The 14,481-nt window shown below is 41.2% G+C and overlaps 1 protein-coding gene across 1 annotated transcript in view; it reads right to left on the reverse strand.

The window, feature by feature from the left end:
• Positions 1–7,090: 7,090 nt before the first annotated feature.
• Positions 7,091–14,481, reverse strand: part of HPRT1 (hypoxanthine phosphoribosyltransferase 1) — a 29,166-nt gene continuing 21,775 nt past the window's right edge. Inside the window, exons 6-9 of the mRNA XM_049872329.1 lie at positions 14,373–14,455; positions 9,138–9,184; positions 8,898–8,974; positions 7,091–7,811 (exon numbers count right to left, since the gene is read on the reverse strand). Of these exons, the coding sequence (XP_049728286.1) occupies positions 7,764–7,811; positions 8,898–8,974; positions 9,138–9,184; positions 14,373–14,455 (255 nt within the window). The 3' untranslated portion in view covers positions 7,091–7,763. The remainder of the gene's footprint in view (positions 7,812–8,897; positions 8,975–9,137; positions 9,185–14,372; positions 14,456–14,481) is intronic.

The raw sequence follows: 14,481 nt of genomic DNA on the forward strand, positions 1-14,481 counted from the left end.
TTCCTTTTTATTGCTGAGGAGTTGGGGCGGTGCCAACGGTTACCGCACTTGGCTTGTAACCGAACGGGGTTGCCATAAGCCAATCAACTTGATAGCTAGCAAGTGGTCCTGGTACTGGTATTGCTGAGTAAATCCCATCATGTGGCTATACCACAGTATGTTCATCCATTTACCTGTTGATGAACATTTGGGTTGTTTATAGTTTTGTGTATTATAAATAAAGCTGTTATGAACATTCATGTGCAGGAGTCTGTGTGGATATAAGTTTCCATTTCTCTTAGGTGAATATCTAGATATTCCATATCTCTTGGGTGGAATGGCTGAGTCATATGGTAGGTGTTTGTTTAGCTTTTCAAGAAAACAGTCAACCTGTTTACCAAAGCAGTTGTGCCATTTTACCTTCCCACCAGCAGTATATGTGAGTTCCAGTTCCTCCACATCCTTGCCCACACTTGGTGTGAGCTATTTTAAAACTTTCAGCTATTCTAGTAGAGGGTGTGTAGTGGTATTACATTGCGGTTTTAATTTGTATTTTCCTAATAACTGTACACTGAATAAGGAAAACTGAAGAATTGACGCCTTTGAATTGTGGTATTGGCAAAGAATATTGAATATACCACGGAGTGCCAGAACGAACAAATCTGCTTGGAAAAAGTACAGTCAGAGTGCTCATTAGAAGCAAGGATGGCATGGACATCACGCTTGGTAAAGTACAGGGTCAGCAAAAAAAGAGGAAGACCCTCGACAAGATGGACTGACACGGTGGCTGCAAGAACGGCCTCAAGCATGAACGGGCTGAAGCATAACAATGATTGTGAGCATAGCGCAGGACCGGGCAGTGTTTTGTTCTGTGGTACACAGGATCACTAAGAGTTGGAAACCCACTCACCGGCACCTAACAACATAACAAACAACAATGACTAATGATGACAAGCATCTTTTCATGTGTTTATTTGGCATCCATAAATCTTGGTGAAGTGTCCAAACCTTTTGTGCCTAAATTCATTTGTCTTCTGGTAATTCCCCTAAGTTCATTTGTCTTCTTATAATTAAATTGTTAAGTGTTCTTTATATACTTTGGCTCGAAAGTACTTCCTTGGATGTGTTGTAAATGTTTTCCCTCAGTCTGTAGCTTTTTTTTCCTTCATATTCTTGTGCCTTTTGGATAACAAAAGTTTTCATTTTGATGAAGGCCAATACCTTGTTTGCCTTTTACAGTTTATGCTTATTGTGTGGCTTATTTAAGAACTCTGCCAAACCAAGGTTTTGAAGACTTTCATCTACATGTTCCTCCAGAAGTTTTACAGTTTTAGCTCTTACATTTAGGTTAGTGATCTATTTTGAGTTATGTTTTATAAATATGATATGAAGGTTGAGGTTTGTGTTTTTGCATGTGGCTATACTTTTTGTGTTGCGTATGCACCAGTGGGCTCAAACATAGCAATGCTTGTGAGGAAGGCGCAAGACCTGGTACTGTTTCGTTCTGTTGTACGTAGGGTCGCTATGAGTCGGAACCAACTTGATGGCACCTAACAACAACAAATTCAATTATTCCTGTGCTATTTGTTGAAAAGACTATTCTTTCTACACTGAGTTGCCTTTGTAACATCGTCAAAAATCAACTGAATATATATATATATATACTTTTTTCCTGTTATGTCTTCTGTTCCATTGACCTATTTGTGTATCTTTATGACAATGCAGTGTTTTGATTACTGTAGCTTTATAGTAAGTCTTGAACTCAGATGGTGTGAGTCCTCCAACTTTGTTCTTTATTCTTTTTCAAAGGTGCTTTGGCTACTCTTTACGTCCCTGGTATTTCCACATAAATTTTAGACTTATCTTACCAATTTCTACAAGAAAGGCTTCAGGAATTTTGACTGGGATTGCATTGAATTGATAGATGAATTTGTGGAGAGCAGTCATCTTAACAATATTGAGTTTTCCGATTCCTGAACGTAGTATGCTGTTGGTGTTAGGTGTTAGGTGTTCTGACTCACAGTGACCCTATGCACAACAGAACAAAATTCTGCCCCATCCTGCACCATCCTCACAATCATTGCTAGGTTTGAGCCCATTGTTGCAGCCACTGTGTCAATCCATCTCGTTGAGGGTCTTCCTCTTTTTCGATGACCCTCTATTTTACCAAGCATGATGTCCTGGTCCCTCCTGATAACATGTTCAAAGTACGTGAGATGAAATCTCACCATCCTTGCTTCCAAGGAACACCCTGGCTGTACTTCTTCCAAGACAGATTTGTTCATTCTCTTGGCAGTTCATGGTATATTCAGTATACCTCTCCGTTTATTTAGCTCTTCTTTTACCTTATTTATTTCTCTCAGCAATATTTTTATATTTTTCAGTGTATAGATCTTACCTATATCTTGTCAAATTATTCCCAAATATTTTACATTTTTGATGCTATTGTAAATGGCAGTTTTTGAATTTTGGTTTCTGATAGTTCATTGCTAGTAGATAGACATACAATAGATTTTTGTGTATTTAGTTTGCATATGTGCTGCTGCTGCTGCTGTGTGCCGTAGAGTCGACTGCGATTCATAGCGACCCTGTAGGACAGAATAGAACTGCCCCATAGGGTTTCCAAGGAGCAGCTGGTGGATTCGTACTGCTGACCTTTTGGTTAGCAGCCCAGCTCTTAATCACTTTGCCACCAGGGCTCTTAGTTTATATATGTAGTCTTTCTAAATTTCTTTAATAATTCTAGTAGCTTTTTTTCTTGGATTCTGTCTCAGTTATCTAGTGCTACCACAACAGAAATACCACCAGTGGATGGCTTTAACAAAGAGGAATTTGTTCTCTCACAGTCTAGTAGGTTACAAGTCCAAATTCAGGGCATCAGCTCCAGCAGAAGGCTCTCTCTCTCTGTTGGCTCTGGAGGAAGGTCCTTGTCATCAATATTCCCTTGGTCGAGGAACTTCTCAGGTGCAGGGATCCCAAGTCCAAAAGATGCGCTCTGCTCACAGGGCTGCTTTCTTGGCGGTATAAGGTCCCCAACTCTCTGCTTGCTTCCCTTTCATCTTCTTGAGAGAGAAAAGGTGGTACAGGCCACACCCCAGGGAAACTCCCTTTACCTTGGATCAGGGAGGTGACCTGAGTGAGGGTGGTGTTACAATCTCACCCTAATCCTCTTTAGCATAAAATTACAAAATCATAAAATGGAGGGCAACCACAGAATACTGGGAATCATGGCCTAGCCAAGTTGATGCACACATTTTTGGGGGAACAAAACTCAATTCATGACAGATTCCTTAGAATTTTCTACATAGACAATTATGGGGGAGAAGAGACAGTACTTCCCTACGGAAGAATTGTAATTAACGAATGTAGAATGAAATGAGGAGAATACAAAATCACCATTGGGCAAACGGCACAGTAATAATGGTTGCAGGCAAGATCCACTGATGAATGCTGAAAGCAGTGGGCAAAAGCTGGAGGGGCCATACCATTTGCATAGTCTCAAAGTATCTCTCCCAGGATACCCATCAATTAGGGAAGAGTCACTTTCAAGCAGAGAAACCCAACAGATGCCACCTTAACCAAGTAATCAGGGTTTACACAATCAGTAACAAGATACATCAACATCACGTGCCCTCTGATACAATGTACATCATTTCCGTGGTGTTCTTGCCAAAAATGCATGACCTCAATTTAATCATGAGAAAATGCCAGCAGACAAACCCAAATTGAAACAGTCTACACAATAACTGAGCAGTACTCACCAGAAGTGTCAAGGTCATGACAGATAAGACTAAGGAACTGTCCAGGTTGGAGGAGACACGGTGACTAAATGCAATGTGAGATGCTGGAACAGAAAAAGGACATGAGGGGAAAATTTGGTGAAATTCAGGTAAGGTCTCTAGTTACTAGCATTGTACCAGTGTTAATTTCCTGGTTTTGGTAATTGTGCCATGGTATGCTAAGATGGAATTGTTAACATTAGGAGAGGCTGGTGAAGGCTATTCAGGAACTCCCTGTACTATTTTTACAACTTTTCTGTAAGTCTATCGTTATTTCAAAATAAAAAGTTAAAAAAAAATTGTCTATCAGACAGTGATAAGGGCCATAAAGAGAAGAAAACAGGTTGACAGAAGAAAACGTGACTTGGGGTGAGAGGAAGAGTGGCTAGTAAACAGGGTGGCCAGGAAAAGCTTCTCTAGGGAGAAGATATTTGAGCTGAGTCCTGAGCAATGGCCATGGGAAGATCTGAGACAAGAGGGTTGTAGGCAGAAGCAGCTATGTGTAATTCAAGTGAACTTTTGATCAGTATTCAGAGCTCTAAAATATTGTCATAATGAAAGGAATGGAAAAAATGTTAAGGAAAGGAAGTTCTAACGAAAAGCTACCAAGTCTTAAAGTCACTCAGTCATGAATCCTAACGAAGACGCTCATTACGGAACACATCCCTACTGTGTCAAGAGAAAATCTGGAACTGAGTTTGGCAGTTTTGATCAGCGGTGCTTGAAGTTACAAATAATAATGAAAAGCCATTAAAAAATCATTACTCTTTCAAGTGGTTTTAAGAGTCTATAAAAATCACATTTAAAAATGGCAAAGAGTACACATGATCCTTCATGCCAGAAAGTTATTTTGTCTAAGTTGTTCATGGGGTTGTAAAATAAGCTAGGAGAAGAATGTGAAGATCATGTTGAAGGAACTCTGCAACTGTCTTTGAAAATGCTTTTCCAGTGCTAGAGGAAGTCAGCTTACATTCTTAAAGATCAGTTGTGCCCTCAAAAAAAAGCTGTTTTGAATGTACAAGTCATTTGGAATTATTACCTTCCACGAGTTTAATATTTCCCTCTATGCTATTAGAGCGTTAGTTTTCACGTAAGAGATGGGCACTATATAGGAGAACTGGCAATGACCTCGACAACAGGCTCTGGAAGACTGCCTGGGTTTAGGGAGTGACATCACCCAAAATGGCAGAGTAGGAAGCTCTAGAGGTCTATCCTTTCGCCAAAACAATTGCACTGGCGAGAGCAATTGCAGCCAACTATTTTGGAACTCTGGAACCTGGTTGGACACTAAACCAAATGGTCGAATTGGCAAATGTTTTGTCGTATATATTTCACCAAAAAAAAAAAATATATTGCCTTGGTTCAAGTTCCTACTCTGTCACTTACTAGCCTTGCATTTCTCCATCTGTAAAATTATGTGGCATGTTCTTAGATTATACCACTCCAAGTTGCCAATAACTATTTTCTACCTACAAAAACAGTAATTTCATAGGCTTCAACCTAACAGAAGGTGGTAAAGACAACTGGAAAAAGAGGCGGGTAAGGAGGCCCAGCTGTGCGAGGCACGTTGCAGTATGAAAGAGAGTAGCCAGGGAAACCTCAGTGAGGTGACATCTGAGCAAAGACGGGAGGGGGGGGCGGGTGGAAGGGCAGTCTAGGCAGAGCAACCAGCCAGCACAAAGGCCATGGGGGAGACATAGCTAGCCTGTTCAAGAACAAGGACGGCTGTCTGGTTGGTGTGGAGTGAGCAAGGCATAAGGCTGGTAGATGAGGTCAGAGAGGAAGGGGGTGGGGCAATGAAGTAGGGCCAAGTGGACCATTATAAGGCATAGGGAGCCGTTGGAGAATGTGAGCAGGGGTAACCTGATAACACTGTAGGAGCCCAAGGTGGAAGCAGTAAAGCTGGCTCATGCGGTGATATGGAAGAGGTGATGGTGGCATGGAGCAGGGTAGTAGCAATGGAGCTATGAGAAGTGATCAGATTCTAGAGTTTCTATTTTTTTTAATTACTATACATGAAAACAGATAACCTCTCATGTACCTATGAGCCAGCTACCACAAGCATCAATGAATGGCCACTCTTACTTCAGCTGTATACACGACCACCTCCCAGTCTTCCGCTGGATTATTTTGAAATAAACCTGGATTCTGGCTATATTTTCAAGTTCAACAGTATTTCCTGACAGACTAGATGTGGGGTATCAGAAAGGATGACACTAAGTTTTGGGGTAAAAGTGACTGATGGAACGATAAAGCTGCCATCAACTGCTATGGGGAAGGCTACTGGAATAGTGTATTTTGTGGGGGGAAGGAGAATAGTTATTTGGGGTACCACGGTCACATGTGGCAACACCTAGCTCAACCCCACAGGGTTATGAAGCTCAGGTGGGGTAACAGGAGTGAAAATGCTTTGTACACCCCAAGTACTAGAGCTATAGCAAATTATTATTAAGTTTCCCACATTGCTGCTGGGAATTACAATGTGCAGGGGTTAAGTGTTCTGCAACTAACGAAAAGGTCGGTAGTTTGAATCCACCAGCCACTCTTTGGAAACCCTATGGGCCAGTTCTACTCTGTCCTATAGGGTCACTATGAGTTGGAACTGACTTGATGGCAACGGGTTTGGGTTTTGTTGTTGTTGTTTTCAAGGCATAAATACAACTAAATGGCTCACAAGGTTGTCGGACCATACCTCACCTGGAACGGAGAGGGTATTAAGAGATTTGGTTAAAAATGTTTCTTCCTGCTCCAAGAAAACAAAAGGTTATTGTTGTTGTTGTTCTTTGATCAATAAAGTATTATCCATACAACAGAGTAACAGTATGTGTCTGAAAACGACTGCTGAGACTGCAGTCTGGACAGTTTAACAGAAAGCCATGCTATTTTGGCATACCCACCCACCCACTGCCCTCGAGTTGATTCTGACTCACAGGGATCCTAGAGGGCAGAGCAGAACTGGCCCATAGGGTTTCTAAGGCTGTGGTCTTTACAGAAGCACACTGGACTGCCACATCTTTCTCTCTCACAGCAGCTGGTGGGTCTGACCTTTTGGTTAGCAGCTGAGTACCTAACCACTATGCCACCAGGGCTCCTCAATTTTAGCATAGTAAAATGTAATAAAGTATACCATGGGTCTGAAATCGAGTGTCCCTGAAGTAGGGAGGGAACCTGCTAGCTCCACCAACCCCTTCTTCCCGATAATCATTATTTGCTGTGTTGGGTAAAGATTACGATTCAAACAGCTACTAAAATTTAACAGACAAGGAAAAAGTAACCAGTAGAAAGACTACTAGGTTAATTTGTAGAGAAATGATAGGCATGCATAGTTTCTTTTAAAGCAACGGCCTTTATTTTCAGGATCTGCATACTAACAAGAATTGAAAAAGTGGTACAAGTGTTTTTTGGAATTTATTTATATTTAAAAGGAACTGTTGACAAAGGTTCATCAGAAACAATCTGAACAAGTGGGAACATTCAGTTAATACTATTGAAACACTACTAACGAAATTCCAGGACATATGGTCTCAGACACAATAAAACCTCTTAGATGCTGTCACTGATATGGAAACCGACTGCTTCTTAATTTCCTAAACACATGGCGGTATAATGAACAAGATTCAAGCACTTCCGTTCTTTTGTGAATATATAAAAATTAAAATACCAATTAAAAAACTAATATATCTTCTCTTTAAATGTTTCTTACAGATACAATTTCAATATTTTCTTTCATCAGTGGCTTGGTTTAAGAGACTTCCATTCACAAGGCAAACAACACTCCATCCAAAGGGAACCGAGAGCCTATAGGCTCATAGTGCAAATAAAGAGCTCAGGACTGCAGCAACAGACATTTCTAACATACAAAACAGATAAAAATTCTTAGAAGGTACATGCAAAAAGCTCTATTAAGCAGATGGTCACAGAACTAGAACATTTGATCACTTTACTGGTGATGTCAATGGAACTCAAGCTGTTTCCAAACTCAAACGCTCAACTTGAACTCTCATCTTAGGCTTTGTATTTGGCTTTTCCAGTTTCATTAAGGACACAGACGTGCTAGAAAATAAAAATCCAGAAATTCACATTAGAAAAGTGCATTCTGAAATGAACGGCAAGAATAGCATTTTACGTATCTTGGAAGAATGGTACTGTGCTGCAGGGGTTCTTCATAAGCAGAGAGGGGTACTCATTTTGTTCTCTAGGCCATGACTTCGGGGGTGGGGGTAGGGGAAGCGTGTCTTCTGAAAACTAAGTAGTGGTTTGTCCCCTTAGTTTGATAGGTTTTTTTGTCTCAATATTTAATTTTGAGTAACAAAGCAGGGAATTTTAAGTACATCAAAGTAGGGGCTAGGCCAGGACAGGAACCATTCCCAAAGCCAACTCTTCAGACAGGGATTGGACTGAACGATGGGTTGGGGAGGGATGCTGGTGAGGAGTGAGCTTCTTGGATCAGGTGGACACTTGAGACTATGTGGGCATCTCCTCTCTGGAGGGGAGATGATAGGGTGGAGGGGGTTAGAAACTGGTGAAATGGACATGAAAAGAAAGAGGGGAGGGAGGGAGCGGGCTGTCTCATTAGAGAGAGAGCAATTGGGAGTATGTAGCAAGGTATATATAAGTTTTTGTGTGAGAGGCTGACTTGATTTCTAAACTTTCACTTAAAGCACAATAAAAATTATAAAAAAAAAGAGGCTAGGGTAAGGAGTAAAAAAAGATTGAGTCAAAACTGCTTTAGACTGTACTGTTGGCGTGGTCTTCGTAATTTCCCTCCGCCATGTTCAGAAACGTATGCGTGGAACTCCTGCCCCAGAATAGGATGGTGGTGTTTGAAGGAGACTAAATTAAGAGACTTAAGCTAGTTTCATTTCTTACTTATAACCGCATTTATCATGTGAGATAATAATGGGATAGTTACTCTATAGTAAAGCTGTTCAACTGTTTCAGCCAGCAAGGAGTGTCACCCTAGCCTGGCCAAGTTCCAGCACTAAGGACAACTGTACTTGACTACGGCTTTATGTGACTAATGGGAACCATCAGTCTGTTCAAATTATGAGGTGCTGGGAAGAGAAAACAATTCTTCTCTTTCCTAAATGTTTCTGTGGGTTTTGAAAAATGAGAGTTAAAAAACAGAGCATTACTTACATTCAAATCCCTGAAGTATTCATTATAGTCAAGGGCATATCCTACAACAAACTTGTCTGGAATTTCAAATCCAACAACTGAAAGGAATCACAAGTCATCATTTTAGGTACAGAAACATCACTTTCAATCGAATACTTGCAAATGTGCCTTCCCTACAAATATTCTTTAAAGGCACTAAACCGTGTCACATAAAACCTGTTTAAAGATGGTTAAATGATTGACAGAAAGTAATTCACTTACAGTCTGGTCTATAGCCAACGCTTCGGGGAGTCCTTTTCACCAGCAAGCTGTTAATTACAAAATGTGACATGAGACATATGGAGACACTCCAGGGCATTAGAAAAGGGAACGCTAGTCTTGCCAAACACTGTTTCATCTGCATTTAGCATAAGATGGTCAGCTTTAATGTGCTCAAAGACAGACCAGGAAATGGAGAGCTGAATCACAGAGGATCACTGGGGATCACTGGCGAAGGGGCAGCAGTGAGCTCACACTACAGACGAGGTCCCCCGATTGCATTCCACCTGCAGCACGGCATCGGGTTCTGCTAGCTGCACCCTGATAGTAACAGCTTCCGCAGAAGGGCGGCTAATCAGCAGGATGGATGTGTGCGGGCTGCCAATGGGCAAGGATGAACAGGTAAGGGCTCTGGGTCCCCATCCTTGGAAATACAATCCCCAAAGCACAAACGCATGTGGGTGGTGAGCACCCCCTTTCATCCACACTTCTCATACCTGCTTGCCAACAGGAACTTTAGGCTAAAAAATAACTAGCAGGCCAAAGGAGCCAGGTATTTCTTTTCTGAGAGCAAAAGATGCAGGTGGAATGAGCCAACTCTACCAAAATTTTGTTAACTTAAACGCTGCCTGTGGGAAATTTTCAGCCAATTTAAAAAAAAAAAAAAAAGCTGTAGAAGGTGCTTTGAAAGCCTTTACATATGTTAAGGACAGGTCTTGATGAAGCGTAAAATTTGCTATCTTCCCGCATAAGTATATTTAAAGAGCTAGGAAGTTTTTTTTTAGTTTTAGGAAGGGTCTGATGTGATTCTCAACCTCGGTGGCAAATCAGAGTCATCTGGAGAGTTTTAAAAAACAAAACCAAGCCGGAGTGCTCAAGGCACGTCCCTGACCAACTCTATCAGGCTCTCTGGTGGTGAAACACAGACACATGTTTGTATTTTTTTAATCCCCGGTGAGTCCAGTGTACAGTTAAGAGTTGTGAACCACTGGCCTAAGTCTTAAACCCTAAGAGAGCATCTAATTAAGTCCCTCATGATTTCCAATAATTAGATACAAGCTACACGTGAGCTCAACTTCCATTTGGAAACAGGCATTCCCTGGGTTACAAACGAGTTACGGCCGAGTCTGTTCCCGGCTGTGTCTCTGAGTCGAACTTGTAGTCAAAGTTGGAACATGTGCATACAGTTCTTATTTAGCCTTCCTTTACTGCAAGAAATGCGGCTCTGGTGGTGCAGTGGTTAAGAGCTACGGCTGCTAACCAAAAGGTGGACAATTCAAATCCACCAGCTGCTCCTTGGAAACCCTATGGGGCAGTTCTACTCTGTCCTACAGGGTCGCTGTGAGTCGGAATCACCTGAACACAACGCTTTTTTGGTTTTTTTTTTTTTTGCTCAAGAAAAGGCTCGAAGCCTTTTCAATGATTTAAAGGTTGCGTGTGCAGCAAGTGACGGTGACTGTCATGAAGAATTTGCTGCAAGTAGGGGTTGGTTCAATCATTTCAAAGTGAGGGCAAATTTAAAAAAAAAAAAAACAAAAAACTTACCTGACATTAAAGGGCAAGCAGGAACGTAAGTCAGACATTTGTAACTGGGGACTTACTGTAAACCAAATACATCACAGCAAAAAAAAACCTTCCCTCCACTTGAAGTCACTCACGAACATTCCAGAAAAGGTTATCACTCAACAGCACAAGCTGTACTAAGAAACAGTTTAGGGGAATGCAACACCTCATATGCACACAGATCTGAGTGTTTTAACAAAGCTCTATCTGTAAGGCATGCTTTCAGCTGGTTTTTGAAGCGATTTTCGTACTTTAAATGGGTAACTACTCCCAAGATATGCAAATGGCCAATAAGCACCTGAAAAGATGCTGGCCATTGGAGAAATACAAATCAAAACCACAGTAAGATTCCACATCACATCCACTAGGATAACTATTATCAGAAAAACAGAAAATAACGAGCGTTGGTAAGGATATAGAAAAACTGGAATGCTGATAAAAAAAATTGGAACACTGATACATTACTGGTGGGACTGCAAAATGGTGCAGCCACTGTGAAAACGAGCTGGTGGCTCAGCAAGTTAAACACAGAATTGCCATCTGACTCAGCAATTCACTCCTAGGTATATAGTCAAGTGAGCTGAAAACAGATGTTCAAACGAAACTTGTACCTGAATGTTCACAGCAGCATCATACACAACAGTCAAAAGGCGGAAACAACCCAAATCTCCACCAACCGATGACTGGGTAAACAAAATTCGGTACACCCATAAAATGTAATGCAGACACAAAAAGGAATGAAGTCCCGATATATGCTAGGACATAACTAAACCTTAAAAACATTACGCTGCGTGCAGTCAGTCAGTGACAAAAGGACAAATACTGTAGGATTCCATTTATAGGAAATATCCAGAATAGGCAAATCCAGACAGAAAGCAGGTTGCCAGGGGCTGGGGAGGGACTTGCATTAACTATAGTACATTATCACAACCAGGAAACTGACATCGATACGATCCACCAACCATATTCAGGTCTCACCAGATTTACATGCACTCATTTCTGTGTATATTTAGTTCTATGCAATTTTATCACATGTAATTGAAGAACTGTATTTCATCACATGTATCACGTGTAACCACCACCACAAGATAAAGAGCTGCTGTTCCATCACCGCAACTCTCCCTCTTGCATCCCTTTAATAGTTACATCCACCCACCACCCCCCCCCAACCCCTGGCAACCACTAGACTGTTCTCCATTTCTATAATTCTGTCATTTTAAGAACGTTGTATAAAGGGTCAGCAGTTCAAATCCGCCAGGTGCTCCTTGGAAACTCTATGGGGCAGTTCTACTCCGTCCTGTAGGGTCGCTATGAGTTGGAATCGACTCGACAGCACTGGGTCTGGGTTTGTAGAAAGGAAATCTTATGGTATATAACCTTCCGAGACGGGCTTTTGTCAGCACAATTTCCTCGAGGTCCATCCAAGACGTTGCATCAATAGTTTGTTCCTTTTGACTGCTGAGTAGTAGTCCCTGGTATAGATGTACCTCAGTTTAACCATTCACTTGCTAAAGGAATCTGGGCTGTTTCCAGGTTTTGGCTATTATGAACATTCATATCATAGGTTGTTTTTTTTTTTAACAGCCATTAGTTTTCATTTCTCTGAGATAAAAGCCCAGGAATGTAACTGCTGGGTCATATGGTAGTTCAAGGTTTAGTTTTTGTGAAAAACTGACAAACTCTTCCAGACTGGCTGTATCATGTCACATTTCCATCAGTTAATAGCTGTTTAGTTAACTTACCCATGGTCACCTGGATTTTCTCCTATACTTTCTTCTACAAGTTTTACAGTTTTGCATCTTATAATTAGGTCTATCTTCCACTTTGAGTTAATTTTTGCATAAAGTTTAAGATCTGTTTCTGGGTACATTTTTTCTGCATATGAATGTCCAATGGTTCCAGCACCATTTGTTGAAAAAACTATTCTTTATCCATTGCCTTTGTTCCATTGTCAAGAATCAGCGGACTACATATGCATGGGTCTATTTGTGGGCTATTACGATCCACTGGGAGAGCCCTGGCGGCACAGTGATTAAAGCGCTCAGCTCCTAACCAAAAGGTCAGCAGTTCAAACCCACCAGCCGCTCTGCAGGAGAAAGATGTGGCAGTCTGCTTCTGTAAAGATTTACAGGCTTGGAAGCCCTATGGGGTACTTCTACTCTGTCCTACAGGGTCACTAGGAGTTGGAATGGACTCAATAGCAATGAGTTTGGTCCACTGATCTTTATATCTCTTCTTCCATCACCATCATGCAACTCTGATGACTACAGCGGTCTACTGAGTCTTAAGCTTGGGTAGTGTCAGTCCTCCCAACTTGATTCTTTCTCTTCAATATTCTAGGCCTTTTGCCTTATAAACTTTAGAATTAATTTGTCAATATCCATAAAATAGCTTGTTGGGATTTTGAATGGAATTGCAATGAATTTAGACTAAACTGGGGAGAGTTACAGCCAGCAACAAAAAATAACTCTTGCATGAGACAGTCTATCTCATCCCACAGCACATTCCAGGAACAAGGCACAAAGGAATAGTCAGAGGACTATGCCACAGTAGGTTGACAATTAACATCCTAGAGAGCATGTAGAGAAATAACAAGTGCACTGACTGGTCCTTTATACACCTTCATGCCTGTCTCAAATCCATTTTCAAGTAAAAACTCACCAAAGCTATCCTTGCGCCAGCTATCAGAAAAGCTCACACGGACAAACTGCTGACCTACGACTCATTTAGCAGGCTGACTCCAATTCAAACATGCTCAACAGATACTCAGATCCTTTAAAAGGGGTTTATAAAACCCAGGTAATCATTTAGGAAGAAAATAAAAGTTGCATTCCCAATTGGGCAAATCACCAACTGGGCAAAGATTTAAACATAAAAAATGAAATTGTAAAAGTCTAAAAATACACCCCGGGAATGTTACCCTATCCAAAACTTAAGGTAGTGAAACAAGAACCCTAAGGCAGGTTGCCTGGGCTCAAATCTCACCTCTACTGCTTACTAGCTCTGTGCCTTTGGGCAATTCTCTATGCCTCAGTATCCTTATCTGTAAAATGGGAATAACAGTGCTATCTCAGAGTTATTGGGGGAAAGAAGCTATAATTAGGGATAAACACAGGTAGAACTAATGAAGTAAAAGCCAACAGTACAGGTAGGGCCAGGATGTGAGGCTGGCTTAGAAGAAAAGAAGGGGCCCTGTAAAACTACAACCCTGTTACAAGACAAGGTGAACATACAGCACTATGCATCACTCAATTCCAGGAGCTTCAGATCTTTAAGGTCCACCCCTTGCCAACCTCCTGACCCCTTCACCCCCCACCTTTTTGGGATCCTTGGTATCAATGCTTTTTTATTATTGCAAAGATCTATAGAAAACAACATTTGCCTGGCCTCCATTTTGCAAGCAGGCCTGAAATCCTCTGCCATGCTACCCAGGACAAGCTGATACAGACAGCATGCTAAAGGAGCAAATGCTAGTATCAGGCAAGGAGGTGACTGCAGTGAAGGACTTTATGACAGAACTATTTACAAAGGATGTTTACGGAGTCTTATTTGAGATTACATTATCTTTTGAAGATAGAACCTGAGACAAGAAACATTTGCCCTTAGGAGAGAGCAGTCATTTACTCCTCCTCTTTCAAATGAAGAAAATATCCTATGTCAAAATGTCACACGTACCTTGCAACCTTGATCATCTGTGGGTTATACTGCCTGACCAACGAAAGCAGGGTCTGCATTGTTTTGCCAGTGTCAATTATATCCTGAAAAATAAGAAAAGACATTTAAA

Source organism: Elephas maximus, chromosome X (genome assembly GCF_024166365.1).
Source record: "Elephas maximus indicus isolate mEleMax1 chromosome X, mEleMax1 primary haplotype, whole genome shotgun sequence".
In the NCBI taxonomy this organism is placed as follows: domain Eukaryota; kingdom Metazoa; phylum Chordata; class Mammalia; order Proboscidea; family Elephantidae; genus Elephas; species Elephas maximus.